Source organism: Periophthalmus magnuspinnatus, chromosome 18, assembly GCF_009829125.3.
Source record: "Periophthalmus magnuspinnatus isolate fPerMag1 chromosome 18, fPerMag1.2.pri, whole genome shotgun sequence".
Taxonomy (NCBI): Eukaryota; Metazoa; Chordata; class Actinopteri; order Gobiiformes; family Gobiidae; genus Periophthalmus; species Periophthalmus magnuspinnatus.
In genome coordinates, this window is record NC_047143.1 from 10,773,759 (window position 1) to 10,798,233 (window position 24,475).

A 24,475-nucleotide genomic window follows, 5' to 3' on the forward strand; every position below is an offset into this window, starting at 1 on the left:
TGAAGTGGGCCTCTACATTTTTTCCTATTTTTTGCAGAATACAGTATACCCTAGCCTTAGTACCACACAGTTTAGAGTATAGAACTAGCTTTAAGGATCAGATGGTATCGGGTCTATGCAGAACTACTGTCTTAGACCTTCTGATGGCAACATTGGGGAGTGAAGCATTTTTTATTTTTTTTTAAGTTGTTAGCAGCATGGCTATTATCACCATACACACTTACAAATCTGAGCACAGATTCCATTTAAGGTATATGGACTTTGAAAACCCACAAGAGCACTTTTTGTAGAGAATTAACAGCAAACGTTAACATTTTGTAAGAACTGCCTCAACGTACCCAAATAAAACAACATACTAGTTCATGTTTACCAGCTGGGACATTACTAAGCAAACAATGTCGCACTAAATGTCTTCAAATATATCTACCACATAAATATTAATTTTCCATAATCAACTGATCAAAGCGCATACATCTATAGGCTTTATGCATTTAACAATAGGGGCTCCATAAATCAGGCTACATGCATATATCACACAGTATAAACAAGAGACACATAAGCCGGATAATGCCCAGCTGTAATCAGGCCTATATGAAACAATGCTAATTATGCTAATGACGAGATTCGTTTAGCTCATTAATTCAACACAGCAAATCCCTCTGAGTCAACATGCACTTTTGTGTCTTTCTCTCCTCTGAACTGCAAGTGTGGTCGCTATAAGATGTAGCATAAAAATAGCTTGCTTCTTTAGACATGATTTCTTTCTTCTTCTTTTTTTCTTTCATTTGTTTGTGTTGTGATGTGTTGTGGATAAATCACCATATTTTCAGTTAAGTTATAACACCAAAATTGCAACAAGCAAAACTGTATACTTTGGTGCCACAAATGCAATTCAATAATCTGGCGACAAACATTTATATTCACACCTGCACCTGTTTTTAATATTTTGTTTGTATTTTTCTGTATTTGAATAGGGTGTCCATGAAAAGGAGAGTCTGAGTGCTCTCATTGTGCTCTCCCTGTATAAATAAAGATAAATAAATAAGTAATAAATACCGTAATGGTCATTTAAAATCCATGCAGATCTAAAAATATATATATATTATACAGAAATAGTTGTATTACTGTCTATTTCTGCTTAGAGCATCAAAATGGCTAGGTTGCCTGACCAGCCAGTCATTTCTATATTCTGTCCAACCATAGCTGCTGATTTACACATGTCTCTCAAATACAGAAGACTTCTTCTTTCCAAAATTCTTGTATGAAATGGACATGATCAAAGCTTGGCTCCATGCGGGAGCCTGTAAAATGTCTGCAGAGAGGAACAGCAGTGGAGTGGTGGGAGGAGGGCAGGGGGAAGAGGTCCATGCATCCGGATCAAGGAGCTTTGTTTCATCTGCCTCCAAGACACCAGAGGGCTCTCTCATGCTAACACTCACACATACGCACGTACATACACACACGTTGGGTTTGCATGCTTCCTTTGGGCATTATATTGACCTGCATTCATTTCCTGGAGACGGATCCAAACATAAACCATAGTCATTACGCAAAATGGACTTTTTTTTCCTTTTAACCATGTTATACTGTTCATTAATCCACCAAAGTTGTGTTGTCTTAAGTGCTCAAAATTCTTTGTTTGCATTTTGCCTGTATAGTTGTGTCACAGGTAAAACTACGTATCGGTACTACTCCTATTTTTAAGTCTATAAACCATCACCGGACTCTGTCTGCTCTCAAATTGTGTTCATAACAAACAATAGCTCTATTAGCATAGGATTCACAGGGGATAAGGACTTCATTTGTTTACTTTCTAAATGTTCATTCCCGTTGTTGACAGTAAAGGAGCTCCAGTGCCTCATTGGAAACGGAGGTGTAGTTTAGAAAGAATATTTTTCAAAAGTAGATATTATATTAAAGCAGACTTATTCTGCAAGATTGACTTTTCAGAGTTGTATATGTGGTTCTTGTATAGTTATTTCTCCTCACCATTTACTCACCCAAAGTTGTATTTGGAATGATTCGTGCAAGTTTGAGCAATCCTTAATCACTTATTTTCAAGACACCATTTTGCTGATCTCCAATTTTATAACTACATAGCAGACACAAGCACAATAGTTCTTCCTTAAATAATTCAAGTGTTAATTTCACAACCTGTTCTGCTGCTCTAGACATAGATAGACACATCAAATGGGCCCACTTCAGAATATCGCATTTATAATGTATATATATATATATATATATATATATATATATATATATATATATATATATATATATATATATATATATATATATATATATATATATATATATATATATATATATATATATATATATATATATATATATATATATATATATATATATATATATATTTGTGTCATCTGATACAGTCAAATCATGCAAGTCTAACTTAGTTTTGATATATATAATCACTTGGACTAAAATCCTTGAAAATTCCCAACCATCACACTCTTACACACCTCATTCAAGTATAGCCATATCTTTCTCATGGACACAACAATACTATGCATGCACTCACTGGAACTGCAATTGAACTGCCAGTAACAACATTTCTTCCACCTACACCATTGTCTACTTCCTGGTGTCTCATAGTATGCATTATTAATATGAATTGTGCTTGTGATGAAAGGATGACACTACAGAGAAGACTACCTACTGTTTGTGTCTTGCTGCTTGAAATACAACATAAGGATTAGTAAAAAATATATTTTTAAAAAAAGATGTTGAAGTAAACAAGAGGAAAGTGATGTGGAAGGGATGTTTTATGGCAGATTTAATGTGGTTTCAGTTGTAAAAGTGCGTGTTTGGTGGCAGAATATGCAGTTGAAAGATGTTATATAGGGTTTGAGTTTTTGGTTGACACCGAGAGCAGGTTTTGACAGCAGAGTTTGTGAATGAGGCTCCAAATGTTCCAGCAGACTAGGAGAAGGATGAGGAAATGCAATCCCTAGAAAGTGCAAGAGAGTATGGCTGCAGACCTCCACCCAGAGAGAACCTTACCCCGCAGACTTCTACCAGGATCCACCTCCACCACAGACTGAATTTTGACCTCTACCCACATGTCCCTCATCATTTTTCATTATTTTCCTTTATAAACGACTTCATTACACATTCCATCAGCTGTTGCCTTTGTTCATTGTCTATTAAAGGTCATTAAATGTGATAAAGCTCATTTCGATTTTTTTTAAGCACTTCAAAGACATTTAATCACCAATACATTTCATTTCTAGCTTGAAATTAACTAGCTTCGTCTCTACTCTGCTTGCCAAGGTTAATTAGCAATTTAAAACATATTGTTACATACAAAAAACAGATATTTAGCTGTCAACTTAGGCCTCCATATACAAGGGCGTGTTTAGCATAGGGATATTAGATGTAGTTAGTCGGTGAATGTGTTGCCATAGGCCCAGTTTTTAGTCATAAGTCTGTAACAGTTAAAGTAAGGAAAAGGGTGCGAGCTTGTCTTTAGTGTAAAACAAGCAGCAAAGCAAAGGAAGGTGGGGCTCAAATCCCTCCCCCTTCAGAGCACCATCACAGCACAATCAGCGTGCATTCCCTGCTTGTCAACACGAAGATTGATGCAGCAACCAGTTCACAGACCTTCCACCCAAAAAAGTACACAGTGCATCTTTAAAGCAGACCTAATACACAAAAAGAGCTTTTAACCATGTTATAGTTATTTCCCTTCACCATTTACTCACATGAAGTTGCATTTGGAGTGATTCGTGCATAATCTTAATGCGTAATCTTTAAATGCTTATTTTCAAGACGCTATTTTGCAAACCCCCATTTTCACTGTCCCAGAATATGCCATCTTTTCTGTACTTTTATTTTGTCAATCGGTGATACACATAGGATTTGATAGTGGCGCATAGTTATTTTGGTACAAATGTATTTTTTTTTAATTATTTTTAATCTGTTGCTAGCTCTCATGATGTACAGCTATCCATCAGAGGTTTGTTGTGACGTTTACGCCGACATCAGCGCCACAGCTTTCTGGACTTTCTGGAGTGGACTTGTTTCTTTTATTAAGTCATTTTAGATCAACATTGCAATTTAAAATGTGCAAATTCTAACATAATGATCCACAGGTGTCATGGATGATAACTATATAGCAGACACAAGCACAATAGATCTTCTTTAAGCGATTTTTTTTCTTTTTTTACCCAAACATGCTATTCCCCAAACCCTTCTTTAGCTCAGTCAATTTGCCGTGGCTGATCCTCCTCCCTCCTGCTCCTCCTCCTCTCACTTTAAGTTGTTATTACTACTGCTCAAGTGTGACAGTGAAATTATGTGTGAAATGACTGCCATTGCACTCCCCACTGTGGTTCGGACTTCTTTAATACTGTTTAAACCTAAAAGTATGGTCTGGCATTGTATAGGGAAACTGGAGTGAATACAGCCGTGACCTGCGTTGTGCCTGCTAATCTCTTTGGTTCTTTCCCGTTTCCAAATCGATGTTTTGTGGTGTTTTGCTGCTGCATTTTTCTACTCTCTAAATAGTGGTAAGCAGAAAAAGTGTTGATAGTAGCTGAAATACGGAATTGCATCTGGCAACGTTTCATACAACTGATTTTTTTCCCATGTATTTGAGCAAAATATGTCTGAGTACAGATATATTGAGCTCTTGAGGTCAAAATATGTCCACTGTGAACTGTCTGCATCTAATTATAAATTGTTTTTTTATTATCTGAGGATTGAGAAGTGCGCTGTTAACATGCTAACTGTTATTAGCAATACTCCACTCTGGTCTCTGAAAGTTGTGAAAGTTGTATAAACTCAACGTGAATAACAGAACTAGTCATTTTTAAACATTTTTTGCAGTGCTCCAAAGTTATTCCTCACTTACTACCTTACGCATTCTGAGCATCCTAAATATTTATCACAATGAGTTTATAAGCACTTTTCCCAACTTTCAGAGACCAGAGCGGAGTTTTGCTGAGACAGTAAAGCTATCGACTACTATCATGCTAGCGCGCATTTCCTGATTAACAAACAATACATTGTTTTCTAAATAGATGCTGATAGTTCACAGCAGATTTATTTTGACCTCAAGGGATACTTATGAAATGTATCTGTCCTGGAACAAAACACATTTTGCTCATATACATGGGAAAAAATGGGATACATGTCCTTTAACTGTCTGGACTGTTTATGCTGTATTCTGCCCTATTTCCTTTTAAATACCTTTATCAGCTCTGTACACACCTCCGATAGACGACTCCATGTTTTATTTCACATGGATAGTCTGATGGTGTTCAAAGGCACAATGGCAGGTTTGTGTGTGGTTTGATATAAAGCAGGACAGATCCCAGCAGACAGCCTCTCAATGTGATCAAATTCATGCTTTTGTCACAATGTGTAGTGAGGTTTAAAGGTGCAATTAAAGCGCAGCATTGTGGTTTTTGCAGTGGTGGAAGAAGTACGCAATTCTATTTTGTAAGTAAATGTAAAAATACCAGAGCAAAAAATACTCAAGTAAAAGTATCACATGAAAAAAATACTTAAATAATAGTATCAAAGCACCGGTTTAAAAATGTACTTAAAGACTAAAATGTAAAAGTATTTCGTGTAGATTTTGAGATCTAATAAAGCTTGCTCAGCAGAAACTATTGAATCAGACATTTTTTTCTAGCCGTATTTATTTTTATTTTTTTTATTTGCTCCAACTATGAACATGTTAAAAATAAACCACTCAACCTTTATAGCAGGTCTCAGACAAAAATAAAAAAAAATAAAAATGTACTTTTACAGTCCAATTAAAAATGTAGTGATACGGATACTTGCTCTCAAGTGTAGTGAAGTAAAAGTAAAACCTACCCACTGTAAAATTTGAAGTACATATACCTAAAATTTGTACTCAAGTACAGTACTACTTTTACTTTGTTACATTGCACCACTGGATTTTGGGCAGCCAAACAAACCAAAACAAACATGGTGATGCCGACATTCATACTTCAGTCTGTTTTAGCAGAAATACAGACTATTTTGTGGAAAACATGCAGAGGGAAACACTTTGAGCAAGAGTCCTTCCAGAGTGATAAAGGATTCCATTCAGAATACTACACATGAATCTTTTACTTAGCAAAAATATTACACTGACAAAACCATGACAAAAAAATCGAACACAATTAACTTTATTTGGATTCAAAACCAAGTAAACTCATTTACTCTTTAAAGGGCCTGTACCAGAGTTCAAGCCAGGCACATGTTTTAGTAGTTTGAATTTTTAGCCCCACCCACTTAGTCCTTTCTGTTGCTTTGATATAGCAACATGACACAGAAACGACTGTCTAGGATAGTGTCAGGTAGTTGTTTCCTTATATATATTCAATCTCTGCTAGTTTTTGCTAGTTAATTCGTTTTTGTCACTCTTGAAAGTGCCCCATGACAGACAATCAAGTAGTCATAGCACGTTCAACTTTCTTTTATGGGATTCAAATCTTTTGGACCTGTTCATTTCAAAGAGATGTTCAAAACACTGGCTGTTTTATTTATTTATGTATTTATTTTATTTATATGACAGAAGCCAATGAGAACTCATTTTATGGGAATGGGTTTACCCTTTTAAAGTATTCAGAATCTAAATTAAGCAAATAATACAAAATTTTAAATATAATAATGATTCTGTGCTGATTCTTGTGCTAGTTCAGCATTAAGCAGTGTAAAAATGCATAAAAATGAGAAAGAAAATTATTCGTTTCTTTTACAAAATTAGGTCTGGGTCTAATCATTTACATTATGGAACCATTCAAAAGAGCCGACTTGTTCACGAACATTAAATTTCTATAATCAAGCGTCTGGAATAGTGTCAGGCAGATGATTTCCCATGAATCTGAACTGTAACAATTAGTGATGGGATATGGATTCCACCTTTTGTGGAATCCATATCTTTTGGAGCTGTTCATTTCAATTTTTTTTATTTTTTGTCTTATTTTTATTTGTATGACGGAAGCCAATGTGAGAATTCAGTTTATCTACAATCTAATCACAGAAAGAAGTGACCAAAGCTCAGATCTGTTTGAAATGGTTCAAACTGAAAGTGGGAGACCTCTGAAATTATGCATATCCTAAATAAAATGTTGCACTACATAATAATACATTTAAAACCTGTTATGATTCAAAATATGTTTTTCTGTGCAAAACATTCATACTCGTGTTACCTACTTTTCTTCTGAGCTGATTCTTGTGTTGGTTCAGTGTTAATCAGGATAAAAATTAGATTATTATATATATATATATATATATATATATATATATATATATATATATATATATATATATATATATATATATATATATATATATATATATATATATATATATATATATATATATATATATATATATATATATATATATATATATATATATATATAATAAGGAACCGTTCAAAATAGCCGACTCGTTTACAAATGTCACATCACTGACAATGTGCCTGATTGGATGGAAAAAGTTGACCCTGTCAGTAGCCACTGCATTAATTATTACTTGAGAAAACGCTATGTAGAATGAGCAGATGATTTTTTACAGTCTAATTTTTTTTTCTTATTTAGCTGCTTTTGCCATACACTTCATGATGTAAACAACATTTATCTTGACGATAATAAAGTCAAATCAGATACAGGGCTTTTAACACTAGCTGGCAGCCATTTTAAACCCCCAGCTGTGATAGACACCCACAGATAATAAAAACACAGGTGAAGGATTGTCAGGTGTCGCCACGGTGACGAGATAAAACCCCATGTATCACTCAGCTTTTGTTCTCCTCCTGACTCCAGGATAGGCCGAGGCTTCCATTGCTCACCCCTCCAATCGAACGTAACAGCTAACATGTAGCGCCCAAAGCTCCGTATCCATCATGGCTGTCCCCGAGGTGCATGGGCCGGGCAGCTAATGGCACGTGAAATAGGTTGAGATGTAGTCAAGACAGTGGTGAAGAGTGTCAGAGAGGAAGCAAGGGAATACAGGGAAATGGGAAAAAATGAAAAGTATGCTAGAAGGGAAAAATGTTTTTTTGCAAAAATATCTAATTAGGACCAATCCAAGTAGCTAGTCCATAGGTTTCAGAATAGAGCTGTAAAATTAATTGCAATCAAATCAAAATCACAGTTTGAATTTTGAATCTCTTTAATTTGCTATTGTGTCCATAAATCAAGATATGAAGATTAATAACTCCGGCTAGTGTTAGCAACAGGTTTGACTGACAGCGTTTCTAAGCGCCTGTTCCATGCTAAACCAGTGGTGCGGGTAGGAAAGGGTGTTACCATCATCAGCCTCGGTCTGGATTGGCTCTTTGGTAGCTATGATACTCGTGGTCAGAATTCCAGATATGGAACTTGGCCCCAAATTCACCCCTGTAACTACTAGCCTCGATGAGCTTCATTTGACTGGAGCTGGAGTTCACTTCTTTATACAGTCTATGATTAAAATATAAAAAATCTAAATTGCAAATTGTTCAGCCCTATTACAAAAAATCTTTTGAATGGGAAAAGTACTCTAATGCTACTTATAACAGTAACCCCTGAATTGGCCATGTTCACGTTCTAATATTTGATCATAATTTCAGATGGAGGGCAGGGCCTATGGGAGGTTGGGGTTTACAGTGAAAGAAATGTTGAGTTCAATACTAAATACACAAAAAGCATAAAATTTATTTTTTGCCATCATACTGTGGAACATTTTATGCAATCACTCCATGTAGAAAACCAACTGGCAAGACTCCCACCCGTTTACCTAAAAATGAATTTCAGTCTTCCATTTTTACTACTGTCGTTCTTGTACTTCTCGGTTGCAACATTGACATTTCTCTCTATCCAAAGCAGCATGGGTTAGTTGCCAAGCTGCGGTGATATGGTGAGTGCTAGCTAAAACGAGGCTGGTGTGATCCCACTATGAGCTAGCATACCGCTGTGGCATCACATCAAACAGTGGCCATGCTGAGCTGACCTACTTGCCGCACTGTATCCCTCCGCACTCGAGACTAGTACAGTGGAGCTGCAATGCAATTGTGCAATTATAGAGACGAATATTTTTCTGGAAAAAGATAGGACACGAAAATCCATGTCAAATGAATAAAAAAAAAAACAAACACATTTATTTAAAAGCAAGGCAAGGCCAGTTTATTTTTTAAGCACAATTCACACACAAAGTAATTCAAGGGGCTATATCAACTTGTTTCATTTAATAAATCTGTTTTGCCTCAGTACAGATAAATTGTATAAGCAGATCTTAGGCTCAAAAATAGATCGCTATCTGCATTTAATTATAAAGCATTTTCATCAGCCAGGAAGTAATGGTGGTGCACTGTTAGTATGCTAGTTGTTGTTAACATTACCATGATTTCAAAAGCTTTTATAAACTCCTCACTGTGAAGAATAACGATGCACATGATATTTTTGAAAACTGATGGCTAATCCAACTGCTAGAGATTGCTGAGGGACCTAAGAGCTTTAAGTGGTACTTAAGTATGTGTGTGTATATATATATATATATATATATATATATATATATATATATATATATATATATATATATATATATATATATATATATATATATATATATATATATATACACACATACACATACTTAAGTTAAGAAAGTTGGTATAGCGACAAAAAACTCAAATTGCTGTTTTCAAAATGTTTTAATTGTTTATTTACTTTACAGGGTAGTAGGGATGGGACATGCCACAAGGTCACAAGGTCTCGCTAGATAAAATTACCAAAATATTGCACATACATGAGGAAAATTTTCTTGTGAGATTTTTATTTCATGTGCTTATATTTGGCTTGAGGGCTGGTGAGTTATGTTTTGAGAAGCCTTAGTTAGCTTTAGCTAAAAAAAATTTAAAAAAAAGCAGAATTGAGAACAGAACTGCACAATTTATTTACTACAAATTATGTCAAAATGTCGTGCTGTCTAAATCTCATGGACCCAAAATTGTGTCTTGTCTTGTGGGAATTGTGTCTCATCCATAGACTGTATATATAAATGGAGATAGCAACAGGTTGATTGACAGTCTTGTTGCTAAGCGCCCACCCCAAACCAGCTGTGCGAGCTAGAAAGAGCATGTGCCTTCAACAGCCTTGTTCCTGGTTGGCTTTTTGGTTTCACACTTGGGTTTCCAAATAGGGTCCCTGATGGCAGATTAGCCACTATAACTGCTAGGCTCGCTGAGCTTCATTTAGTTGCAAGCGAACATTACGGGTGATGTTACACTCCCTTAGTTCACTTTTATTATACATTCTATGGTCTCATCCCACACAGGGTTATACAGTAATACCAGTTTGCAATAAAACAATATATTCACCCATAAAACACGTATATTTGACGCCTCTAACCTTTTTGCTTTTGTTGTCTGCTCCTTCACAGGTTTCCTCAGCACAGGAGACCAGTCAGCCAAAGGGAACTACGGGCTTCTGGACCAGATACAGGCTCTGCGCTGGCTCAACGAGAACATCGGCCACTTCGGAGGAGACCCAGAGAGAATCACCATCTTTGGGTCTGGAGCAGGGGCGTCCTGTGTCAACCTGCTCATCCTGTCCCACCACTCGGAAGGTAAACTCAAATCTAGTATATTCCTTTAAACTTTAAATACATCACTTTAGAATTCTGGGTCATTTTGCCTTTGGTCTCTTCAAATTAAAATGATCACCATTATTGAACCCTCAGTAGTAAATACACAAGTTTGGGGTCTTTGTAAAGGTAACACCCTATAGTTTTACCCACAGATGTCAGAATGACTGTAAGTATGTCTGCTAAGCATTTATACACTTTGGAACACACATTAAAAAAATATTTTTTCTCATCCTCGCCTAAATCTTTTTGTTAAAATGAAGGTGTAGAAAGCTGCTGTAGGTAGCTGGGGACAAAAATACACTATATCTCAAATGAAAATATTGTTGACCACTCACATTTCAAATTTAAGGACAATATCTATAAAAAATGAGATTTTTTTGCACTCATTTTATCATTAGTAAATCCAGGCATTTTATGGAGGGGCAAATTTATCCAAACCTCTCCAAACATATCCAAATGGAAACATTTGGAGAACATTGGGAAACAATGCAATAACTTTTGAATGCTTCAAACCACAGACATCAACGAGGCCTTTACTGAAAGATTACACTTACAGAAATTTATATTTGCACACCCAGCTGCTCTATTACTGATGTACATTTGTATAGCACATCAAAACACAATATAAAATGTATATTTATGTATAAAATATAGTCAAAACAAGTGGGCTGATGTACATAGGTCTCCGTGCTTCTTTCTTTCTGCTGTGTGCTGATGGCTCCTGCCTCTACCAGCTCCAAGACAAGAGTTTCTCTAAAGGTGTATTGGTGCATATAGGGATTTTACCCTTTGATCTACAGTGTCCTTTATAGATAATGAAGGCATTCACAATGGCAATGTTCACAAAATGCAAAAAAAAAAGTCTTATAGCATTTCTTTGTTTTGTGTAAAACACCGTAATAGCTGATGAATGCATCTAATAGGTCAATGTCACCCATGTGTCTAAGGAAAAACTGAAATGTGCACAGAAGCCATGCTAATGATTACACATGATATATTTTAACTACAATTAAGTCAATAGCAGAATAAAGCATGCTTACCGATCAGGAACAGCATCCAATCCATCAAAACATAAGGTCCTCTACTCCTGAGTCCAAACGCTATCTTCACTCTTTGCCATGAACTGCTCCGGGTCCGAAATGCCTCTAGTATAACTTGTACAAACATCCACAGTGTCCTCAATTGCGTATTTCCTTTATTTTGTCCGTTTTGTCATGTTTAGAACTCAAAACTGCTGCAAAACAACAGTGCGTAAAATTACGCACCCAATACGCACAGATCTCTGCATCCACTCTGCTCCTTTTACACAAGCATTAAGCTGCATCTGTTTACGGAAAAGCATGGCATGTCATACACCACCGTGTTCTGTTGCTCATTGGCTGTAAAGAGAAAACATCACTAAAGATGTGTAATGTTTTGGTTGATTCTACAAGGGAAAGAGTGAGGCGTAAAGCTTCAGTCATGTGTAGCACTGATTTGCTTGCCCTCACCTTATTGGCCAGCACTGGTGTCAATCACAAGCTAACAAGTTTGTTTAGCACTGAGGAACAAAATTGGCACTGTGAGAAGTGTATTACGCCTGAAATCAACAAAAGAAATGCAAAAAAGTGACAGAGCAGATTTCACGTTTGGAATACTTTCCTGCCGCAGATTGGACATGGAGGATTTAATTTATTTTGTGGACATAATTTCTTGACTGGATTATATTTTCTGGACCTGTACGAAACAAATGAGACCAACTTTGTGGGAATATGTTGATGTTTGACAGAACCAGAGCGCTCAAAGCTAAACGAAGTCCAAATCCACATTTTTTACTTTTCTGTAAAAATAGCTTTCCTGTCTGCACTGTGGTGATTGCAGGTGTGGGTAACGCGGAAATATATGTACATTGCTGTAAAGTTGCAAAGTAAAGGCTACGGCCCAAGGGAGGGCCGTTGGAATGGTAACAGATAACTTTTTTATTCATGATTACTATGAGGTATTAATAGCTAACATGGAACATATTTAGATCTCAATGTTACCTTTTATTGTTTTGAAAATGCTCTATTTTCCAAAAAGTATCACACAGTATCACTCAGGTTTGACTCTCTGACTCTAAGTCACTCCATCAGAGCACAATCACAACACAATCAGCATGCAACATTATAACATGGTAGAAAGCTAAAAAAAAAAAAAACTTTAACGAAACTGTATGTAGCCTGTACTCTTACTCTTTTAGAAAAGGTACTACAATTTTATAATTAATGTTAAATCTAAATCTTCCTCCTCTATGATCCTAAAACATGCAGAATCCTTCACCTAGGTACTCCTAAGTCAATAGTTGCACAACATTATAGAATCCCTACACATTAAAATTGAACTGGAGGACAGGTCAGAATTCTATGATAGAATGTGCCTTTTAACTGTCAATTTGCAGATATTTTGAGATGCTTTATAGTTGATATAAATTTTGTAATTACAAAAACTGGCAGAAAGATCAAGATTTATTTCTGCTGACAATAAGCTTAAGGGAAATTGTTTTTTTCCCTAGCTTCAGATATAGCTTCAGAAAGTAGTGCCATTATTCAACCCTGACGTGATTGGTGTCAGTCGAGAGGACTTTAAGCTATAAGATATATGGTTTGTGGAACCAATCCCAGACAAATAATGATAAGGTTCAACATTTGTGGATCAACATTCGGGTATTTCTTCCCAAAATAGTGAATCTCCCATAGAGTTATACAGGCCTCTCTGCCCTCTATCTGAAATATGACATCATCAAATTCTACAATGTGAACACAGCCTTTATAGTTTACCTAACCTTATGATCCCCTGTCTTCGGATAAGCACACTGCTAAGTCTTTTCACCCCTCTATTCCACACAATTCAACATTTATTTTTGTCCCTGCTGAGGATCCATACATTTTAACCTCTGAAAGCTAGCAGTTGCGTTGCTAATACACAGGCCAAGGTCTAGCCCAGGTTGTGTCTTTCATATCCAGAGAGGAGCAGCATTGCATTACCTCCTGGCTCTTTACGCTCCAGCGAGCCCGTCTAACCACTGTGTATAACCTGTACCTCCATCTGACCCTGTAGAGCCTATTTCCTACTACACAGCCCCAGGTTAAGTGTGAACAAGCTAGTAGAGATGAAGGCAAGGAAATCGCAAATTGGAGTTGACATATTCTACTAAATAGTCTAGTCTAGTAATTTAGCTTTTAATCATGTTGTAATGTTTTTTATACTTGAAATTCTAATTTTGCATAGGTGTAAAATACCAATTTCAATATAAATATTTTTTTTAAATATATCTTTCACCTCTACCATACCTCTTTCGCTCTGTTTGTAGAGATTCAGTTGGCTTCATTAAGCTAGTAGTAAGCTAGTTAGTATCATGTTGACAAGAGCCGTGAGGCTAATTTCAAAATACTAAGCTAATGCTCATTATTACCAGCTGAGCACGTTAGCATTCTATGAATTAGGTGAATGTCAAAATGCTAACATATCAAGTGGTACTCAAGAGTTGTTATTTAGTACCACATGATTTGAGGTCATGATTTAGTAGAACACTTGTCAACGGCATGATATCCATTCAGAGTTTGATGATTAATCAGCCAGAACTAGTATTAGAACAAGTATTAGTACAATTATAGGCATTTTAGCTGGGTGACCGGACGTCCATATTTATCCAGGACCCTCCCAGTTTTGCACCCTATGTCGACTGTCCCAGTAGATTTATCCCAAACCACAGATTTGTTCCAGTTTTATACAAGAAATATCCCAGTTGTCCCCATTTTTTATCAATTTGATACTCACCAACAATAAAAAGGAGAATGTATTGTCAAGTTTTTGTTTAAATTCAGAAAAGTGGTTTAATATTACCAGAAGAAAGGTTATACTGATTCACAACCATCACAATCCGGGTGTGTTCCAGTTTTAATTTTCTAAATCTGGTTACCATAATGACCTGTTTAACAGTAATAAAACATTGCTAATACTTAATGATTAAGTATTAGAAATGTTTACTACTGTAGGCCTATAAGTTCAGTTTCAAATTAGTTCTTGACAGGGCTAAACTATTCCTCCAGCTAGGTACTCCTAACCTTAAACCTAGCTCAAGTTCTAAAGAGGGCCGGTTTATTTTTAGTTTTGTCCTGTGGTAGTTCAGATTTAGTTTTGATCCTGGTTGGTTGAAAACTTTTGTTATGTCATAATTGTTGCTGAAAAGATGTTGAGGAACACTGCAAACTCATTTATGTATTGGAAAAATAACTGTTACTGCTATCTATCTCTTGTATTTGACCCTGATTGTTGTTTTGATTTCTTCTCACTATCTCTTCAGAAATTTGCTCAGTGGACTCCACAATGACAAATGTATAAATGACTATAGAATTCTTTGTTGTCATAGTGATAAAAAAAAAAAACAAGATCTTTAAAACATTAAAATCAGAACTAGTTCATTTTTAATAGTTTGCAGCTGTCGAAAGCTATTCCTCTCTTACAAGCGTTGTAATTATTTACCATGAGATTTTTAAGAACTTTTTTAAGAACAGAGACCAGAGAAACATTTAGCATGCTAACTTGCACTTCCTGATTAGACAGTATGCAGCAGACATACAGTATTTTGACCTCAAGTGCTGCTTATACAATGTATCTGTACTGTACTGGTAAAAAAAAATGGGTACAGGGCCTTTAAGGCAGTCTGAACACTTTGAGAACCGCTGTCCTAAGCCATCCTGCTTCCTTTGATCAGGCCCCTGTTTTAGCTGTCCGACTCTCTCTCGCCACATATACTTTACTTGTCTCTTGATCGTCCAAACTCTACTGGACAAGAGCGAGGGGAGGGATGAGGTGTAGAAAGAATGTGCCAGATTAGAAGAAGCTTGTTCACTAAAGCGCGCATCACTTTCAATAAGTTCAGACGGTTACAAGCCCATGGTGTGGCTATAGCCTGGTCATTACCACAGCCGGAACGTATCATGATCTACATATTGTGATTCTTGATATTAGCTGACCCATTAGAGCGGAGTCATTGGATTTCATTATGTATATGTATGTAGAATAAAGAAAACCCTAAACCAAAAGTTCCAGGTTCCAGGATGGTGGTTGGATTAGTTGATAAGTTGTATGATGATAACATGTTTTCGCTGTACCTGATTTTTAAACGCAAGAACCGTCCAAAGTTATTCCTCACTTGTCTTATGTATACCACTATTATCCATCCCATCCGCCACCCTCTCTTCTCTCTCTCATCTTTTCTCTCCAGTTCCACACATGGGCAGATGGTAGGTGCAAAGTGGGAAGTCCATGGAGAGAAATGTAAACAAACAGTTCAGCCTCTCCACGTAGTAATGGTAATATGTAGGGCGGTACCTTCAAGTCATGGAGTTAAATATAGGCCTTGTGGAATTTACATTATACACTATTACAATGAATGTTTTTGTTGGAGATAGTTACTGATCATAATTCATTCCCAACATACCTGCTCTATTTGGATATATATCACCCACAGCTCCATCTTTGTTTATCAAAAATACACCCAGCCATTTGTAATTTGTACCATGTAACTCACAATTTGTGTGTGTGTGTGTATATATATATACATCTGAACATAACCCCAGTGATAAAACACACCACTAACATTTTCCGTCATTAACCCTTTGTTCTCCTGTCGCTCACAGCACTCCACAACGCCGCTCCTGTCCATTGTTATGTGTCTGTCATCACCATAACCATGTCCACGGCTCTGCTCTCCATCTAACATGACACCCCCCTCCCTGTGTCCCACCATTGGACCCAGGTAAGCTCTCCCAAGGGGGATCCTGCCAGCAACGCCAAAAACACAAACCAGAAACGACAGCACGCGGTGGGGAGGATGATGGTTTGAAGTGACAAGCGTTACAGGAGAAATAAAGTGATATGATGAGAAGAGCAGGGAGAATTGACAAGAATTGAGCTGAACTATAAATGAAAAAATGTACATGTGATTGATTATATAAAGGGTGCAATCTATGCTTTGGACAAAATTCAGCGATAGGCTATGTATATATTGAATCTGACTAGTCGCCACAATATGATTCAAATGTTGAAAATCAGTCATCATGACTTTAATGTTGTTCAAAAACATGCCTGAATAGGTTTTATATCTTGTCCCTGCACGTTTGAGTAATTTTGTAATTTCTCCCGGGCCCTATTCGAACCCTCCTTAAGGTTATCTATAAGATTCTGTGCAATGCTCAACTCACAAGCCTATGTCATCTATGCTCCCACACAAGAATTCTCCATAAATATACAAAAACATTATACAAAACTGTTCACCATGACTTCACAAACCTGATGAGATGTGCAGTAGTTTCATTAGCAGGATGCATTGTGTTGTTAATACATTGTTTTCTGCGATTATAGTATTTTCAAACCAATAAAGGGTAACATGGTGATCTAAACATGTTATGTGTATGCAGTTAATACCCCTTAGATCTGAAGTTGCGTTCAACTACCTCAGGATTCCTAGCTGTGGCTTTTTTAAGGGCAGCATTAAGCCCTTTTTGTGCCACCGCCAAAGTTTGTCTTTGTTCTTGAAGACTTGCTTTGACGTCCTTAGTAATGTATGGTTTATTATTAGAAAAGTGTGATTTCTTTCTTAGGTACGAAGGGGTGGGATCTATCATGTTCTGGAGTTTTGAACAAAAATTAATGGTCGTGTTTGTATTATTAAGCAATTTTCTATCTATATTTTGGTTTACAGTGAACAAAATGTAAAATAATGATCTATGCATTAGTGTTAAATACTAAAATTTCAAACTTGATTTTGCTACTAAGGAATAGACTCGATACTCAGTATGGATTCCGATATCACAATAATAATAATAAAAAACCAAATTCCCCAAAAAAGCATAAAATGTCTTCTTAAACAAAACCCTTCCTGTGTGTTTCATTCAGGCTTGTTCCACCGGGCCATAGCGCAGAGCGGGACAGCCATCTCCAGCTGGTCTGTGAACTACCAGCCCCTGAAGTACACCAAGATCCTGGCACGGAAGGTGGGCTGCACGTACTCGGAGACGGCTGACCTGGTGGACTGCCTCCGGAGGAAGAACTTCAGGGAACTGGTGGACCAGGACATACAGCCCGCACGCTACCACATCGCCTTTGGTCCGGTGGTGGATGGAGACGTGGTGCCCGACGACCCCGAGATACTCATGCAGCAGGTGAGTGGAGATCAAGATGTTATTGCTTTTGTCTAGACCTGGGAAACTGCACTTCAGTTATGATGATGTTCAGTTCACTTCAGTTATGATTTATCTCCATAACATTCACAAGCAACTCTCAAGTGGTAGAATTTAACAACAAAAACCTACTGAAAACATCTGCGGAATCATTCATTCATATTTTTTTGTAACGTTTGAAGTTTGTAAGCAGTTGTTGCAGTTTCATCTTTATTTTGAATTGCCTCCTGAGATGCATCAACTCTTTTTTATGGGGATCTTTAAAAAATTGTACACTCCCAGAGATTGCTCCCCATGTTAAATTTTGCATTATCTAATTCAAGAAAGTCAACTCAGCTGAGGTAAGTAGTAAGTTATAAAACATGACATTGCAAAATGGAACAGGAGCTGACCCATAGTAAGTATTTCTTGCAGTTGAAGACTGCCCTCCAGTGTTCAAAGTGAGAATTGCATGAACATTATTTGTCCTCATCACTCACCATGTAGTCTCTGCGGTCAAAACAGTATGCTAGCATAATGTGACCCAACAAACATTAGCAGATATACATTTGCATATTTTAAAGTGCCATTAACTTCTGACTTCAAGCTCTTTCAAATGGCTTTATCGCTCTGCCCCCAACTGTTTAATGATGTGTCTCAAAGCATTTGCCACTAACTACAAAAACACACATAAAATAGCTTGTCAGTATTTGAATGGTCTTTAAAATTTGAACTAAACATGGAGATGATCAGACTATTGATAACTCCTAGTTGTAAGCATCACAGTTTTTTATAGGGATCAATTCAATTCAATTCATTTTATTTGAATTGAATTGATCCCTATATGGTTCGATATGGATTATTTTTTTAAGCTAACAGCAGTATCCAGTATTTTTTGTTGTGACCGATGATTTTCACAGACAAAAAATATATAATAGAATAAACAACTAAACTGAAACAAAATCAGAGTAGGGATTCTTAAGGAAAAATTGTGCTAATTATTGACACCACTGACAAATATTAGCAAAGAAGCCAGCTAGTAATAGTAGTAGCAGTAGTTCTAATACAGCGGTGTCCAAACAGTGGCTTGGAGACTAAATATGGCCCTCAAACCTATTTTTCATGTCCTTCTGGCTTCCTGATGGCCCTTATCACCAGAAGTAATTTTGACTGCAAATTTGAAATTGTCTATCCTTATAACCTCAACAACCAACAACTTGATGTAAGACTGATCTGCTAATGAGGTTTTGAGACTGATTTTAGGTGTAGTACCATTCCTCAGACCCTAACCCTAACCCGACCTCAAATAAACAGATTTGGCAAGTTAAGAAGGAAAAAAAAAAAAACAAAAAAAAAGGGTTTCACTGATCACAACACAAACTTATCACATACAACTGGAAATAGCTGTTATGTCTAAAAACCATGTTAGGGCTTGGTATGTCTTGTTATGTCTTGGTATGTCTTGTTATGTCTTGGTATGTCTTGTTATGTCTTATCACCACTTGTCACCACAGTATATGACTCGTCACTATGTTTGTCTGTCTTGCATTACATAAATAAAGGAGAAAAAAACTGATTTGACTGATAACAAACTCATTACTGTTTATTGTTTATTTTGATCCCCATTACCATCTGCAGCGTACTGCGTCAGCTACTCTGCCTGGGGTCATTATAAATTTTAGTTACAGTTCACAATCATATTCATAATCATTCATCTAAAAACAATTAAATGTTTATACCAATACAGACTAATTTGCCACTGGCTATCAGATTAAAACAGTCTCCAGAAATGCAATAACAATAATGATTTCAGAAATAACATCAAATTAGATCAGTCCCAGCCCACACTTGCCTTATCCACATTTTTTCAAACATTTATTTACAATAACGCTTTTTGAGTTTCTTTTTGAAGCTATAACCCCTACTTTGTCCTCATATTCAGTAGTTCCATTCTTTCATGGCTCGAAACATCACTGCTCTGACTAGTTCTACTTTTTTATAGTTATTTGGGAATATTCCAACCAGGAATTTAAATTATTAGGAAAAAAAAAAATGTATTTATTTTATTTCATTCACAAAATATAAAATGGCATCAAGTCTGTCGTAAGTTAAACATACAAGAAATAAATGAAAAGGAGCAGTAAGAGACGTAATCTTGTGTTATTTGCCCCCTTTTTTTTCAGATAATACTTTAACACTGATCATTACTTTAAAACACTTCAATATATTTCATTTATATCACAAACATTAATTAACAGATATCTGCACTTTTATTTAACTAGGAGTAATTGTGAATCATTCTTCGTGGCCAGGAAAATGTACTTATGAGGTCAGAAAGTCTCCAAAACTGCTCTGCAAAGTTGCTTACATTACCATAGATTGGAGCAGGGGAACAATATTAGAAGAGGTCACTGTAGATGTGTCATGAATACAAACTCAACATGCACTCCCTTCTCTCACCCACCAGGGGGAGTTCTTGAACTATGACATGCTGATCGGAGTGAACCAGGGGGAGGGGCTGAAGTTTGTGGATGACAGTGAAGACAATGATGGTATCTCTGCTGCAGCCTTCGACTACACCATTTCCAACTTTGTGGACAACCTTTACGGATATCCAGAAGGTACAGGATGTATAGTGTCATCGCCATAGCAATGTGAAATCTGAAATGCGGTAACATTGCTATTGTAAAGTTTAATAACATTTGTGAATTGTATTATGCTACTATAATAAATTTGTAAAAACAATGCAATTTTCACAGTCTTAAAAATGTAAAAAAAATAAATAAATAAATAAAAATAAAAATAAATAATAATAAAAATTAACTGGTTAATTTTAAATGGATTGCAATGGTCCAAAGTTATTCTTCACTTATCTTATGCCGTCCAAGCAGCTTATATATTCACTGCAATGAGTTTATAGGCACTTTTCACAACTCTCAGAGCTCAGAGTGGAGTTTTGGCATGATAGTAAAGCTAACAACAACTATCATGCTAACATCCAATTGATTATTGGACAGTAAAAAGTTTCTTAATTAGATGCTGACAGTACAAATTAGTCTTATTTTTGACATTATATATATATTATATAATATATATGCACTGGGGCAAGAGAGATTTAGAAAAAAATACAAGCCCTTAAAGAAAGTTTCATAATATAGCATTACATACATTAAAAGTTTAGTTTAGTTTTCAAACTAATTACAAGCAAATTGGATACATTTTTTTTTACATTTCCTTGCATGTATTTCACCTCTCCCCTTGCAGGTAAAGACATCCTTCGAGAGACCATCAAGTTCATGTACACGGACTGGGCTGACAGGGATAACGGGGACATGCGCCGCAAGACTTTGCTGGCGCTGTTCACCGACCATCAGTGGGTGGCGCCAGCAGTTGCCACCGCAAAACTGCATGCTGAGTTCCAGTCTCCAGTTTACTTCTACACCTTCTACCACCACTGCCAGACAGAGACGCGGCCAGAGTGGGCAGATGCAGCGCACGGGGATGAGATTCCGTACGTGTTCGGAGTGCCAATGATTGGCGCGACAGACCTTTTCCCCTGCAACTTTTCCAAGAACGATGTAATGCTGAGCGCCGTGGTCATGACGTACTGGACCAACTTTGCCAAGACTGGGTGAGATAAACATGTAAAATAGGCCTGTCTAGATAACACATTTTGATATATTGCTACAGTGAAATATAATGATAAACACTAACATTGAAACAACTTAATGCCAATGACACAATAAAAATAAAGCAAGATAGATTAGGATTGGTAGATCCCAGTGAACTTTTTTTTTTAAATACACAGCATCATTAAAGAAGATGTATTGTGCTTGTGTCTGCTATATAGTTATAATCTATGATACCCACAGATCATTCTTTTATAATTTGCACATTTTAAATGACAATATTTATCTAAAATGACTTAATAAAAGACACAAGTCAGCTGTCTGAGAAAACTGCGATGCCCAGTGGGAGCTGACGTTCCTGTCAACGTCATCATAACAAAGAACTGTGAAGTTCTCTACACCTTCAATGGATAGCTGCAGATCACAGTATGGGGCAGTGGATTATTTTTCAATTATCACAGATTATCACAGATTAAGAAAATAAAACGAAGAAGTACAGAGCAATCGGTGTATGCCAGTGGAGGGATTGATTGGCAATATGGTGTCTTGACAATAAGTAATTAATAATGCTCAAACATCCACAAATCACTCCACATACAACTTTGAGGTGAATAAATGGTGAGAGGAACTATAACATGGTTAAAAGGCATTAGCCTAATTAGCCATAGAAGTTGCTTATTCAACCCTCTACAGCACAAATATTATCATATTACAACTAAAAAGCTAAAATAACAAAAATATTCCCTTATTGCAAAAAAATTTACACACTATAAATAGTGAGGTGTAAAAGTATTCCAAGTATTCAGAATACTTAATAAGTAACTAAATACATTTTCGAAGTATTCTTCCGATTACTGAATATAAACCTAATGTATTTTTTGTAATGTTTTGTTAACTTTTATAAAGGCCTATGCAGATTAGAAAAGTGACTTTACTTCAGGTTTTGAGTGGCAGAACGAGCACATCCCTCTGAACTGAAGTTAATTAAAGCTTGGGTACCTGAGAGAAGTATGCATTAAATCTATCTCATTCCTAGCTCTCACAAACCCTTTTGGCATATTGCATTCACATGCATGATTTATAACAGCTTTTTGAGGCAGTGAAGTGAAGCAAGGTATTGTACGTAGCCTCATTATTTTAGCGTGTGAGTGTGAGTCTATGTGTTCATGTGAGTGGCACTGTGTTTCTAACAGTGTCACTGTGTGGGTTGTTTGGTTGTGTGGGGTTGGGGAATTTTGGGGTTAGGGTGGTTGGGTGGAATAAAATGTTCTTATTTTGTTTTTTGTCAATAGTTAACAAAACAAAAGGTTTAGGGTTGAAGTATTGTTACTCATTCACTACTTATTTGGGTATCAATACAATTATGTATACTTATTTAACCCTATTTTAGAGTAGGGTTGGTATAAATGAAACACAATAGTACATTAAAATGACCAAAAGTATGGTATTTTCCCATTACTGCTTAAGACATTAAGCTCATGCTAGATGTCATGTCCTTACACAAACCAAATTATTGAATAAACTTATATATACTAGAACTTAATTACTTATATACTAGAAGATATGCAATAATGTGTTGGTCTAAAAATAGTGTGGTTAGTAACGTGATGAAGTAAAATTGTATTTGCTTTCCCAACAGCGACCCAAACCTGCCAGTACCTCAAGACACTAAGTTCATCCACACCAAGCCCAACCGCTTTGAGGAGGTCATCTGGACCAAGTTCAACTCCAAGGACAAGCAGTACCTTCACATCGGCCTGAAACCCCGCGTCCGAGACAATTATCGAGCCAATAAAGTGGCCTTCTGGCTGGAGCTGGTTCCTCACCTCCACAGCCTTCACGAGGAACTCTTCCCCACCACAACGCGTTCTCCATCGGGCCCTGGCTCTGGCCCAGGGACTCGCACATGGTCTCGCACGCCCGGTCCACGCACCACCCGCCACCCTTACCCCACTTTCCCCTCCGACCCTGAGCCCGAAGGATCTGACCGCCCGCACCAAAATCTATTCCCGTTCGACACCCGGGACTACTCCACGGAACTCAGCGTCACCGTGGCAGTTGGAGCCTCCTTGCTTTTCCTCAACATCCTGGCCTTTGCCGCACTCTACTACAAGCGAGATAAGCGGCACGAGTTGCGACGCCACCGATTGTCGCCACAGAGGGGGGGCCCGGCTAACGACCTTGCCCACAGCCAGGAGGAAGAGATCATGTCCCTGCAGATGAAGCACTCCGAACACGACGCGCACCACGATTTGGAACCTCTCCGCCCCCACGACATTCTGCGCCCGTCATGCCCACCCGACTACACCCTGGCACTGCGGAGGGCACCCGACGATGTGCCCCTTATGACACCCAATACCATAACCATGATCCCCAGTACCATCACCAGCATGCAGCCCCTCCACGCATTCAACACCTTCCCATCCACGGGGCATAACAACACCCTACCGCACCCGCATTCCACCACTCGAGTATAGTATAGCAAAGGAGCAACATGGCGCAGTCTAACCAATAGCAGTACGCGTCTTATGGACTCCTGGATCTCCTGTGTTTTGCGCTGGCAATGAACTCTATGGTGCCCCCCACAACTTTGAGGTGGAGAGTTGGACCAGCACTGTTTAGGAGTGGAGTGATTTTGATCTCTTGAAAGACTTTGTAATAAGGGACAAGTCGTATTTGCCAATATCATTTCTGTCCTTCTTGTCTTTTAGCATTCGGTTGGTTTTATAAATGTTATTCTCGTTCAGCTTCAGTAGGCAAATTGCTTTGAGTTAATCTGTCAAATCATCACATGTTTAATTTTTGATTGGATTTTTTTTTACTGTCTGGTACTTTCAATTCGAGTGGGATTTCAATAGAGCATAGACTAAACTACCTCTGAGGAATGTACCAAGGAGGTCTGATTGCACCAGTGAACTTTGCAAAACCAATCAGAGAGACAAATGAGCCTGTTTTGGAGGTTTTAATAGACTACAGTTATGTTTGTGGTGGCAATGGGTATTCATAAGAGGGCTTCCAAACCCACTTGCTAAAGGTATGGAAGATAATTTG

At 37.2% G+C, this 24,475-nt stretch overlaps 1 protein-coding gene across 1 annotated transcript in view; it reads left to right on the plus strand.

Moving 5' to 3' along the window:
* The window catches only part of nlgn2a (neuroligin 2a), a 135,705-nt gene extending 111,675 nt beyond the window's left edge, over window positions 1-24,030 (plus strand). Inside the window, exons 6-10 of the mRNA XM_033983856.2 lie at window positions 10,408-10,593; window positions 17,533-17,798; window positions 20,263-20,416; window positions 21,060-21,426; window positions 23,064-24,030. Of these exons, the coding sequence (XP_033839747.1) occupies window positions 10,408-10,593; window positions 17,533-17,798; window positions 20,263-20,416; window positions 21,060-21,426; window positions 23,064-23,901 (1,811 nt within the window). The 3' untranslated portion in view covers window positions 23,902-24,030. The remainder of the gene's footprint in view (window positions 1-10,407; window positions 10,594-17,532; window positions 17,799-20,262; window positions 20,417-21,059; window positions 21,427-23,063) is intronic.
* The last annotated feature ends 445 nt before the right edge of the window (window positions 24,031-24,475 follow it).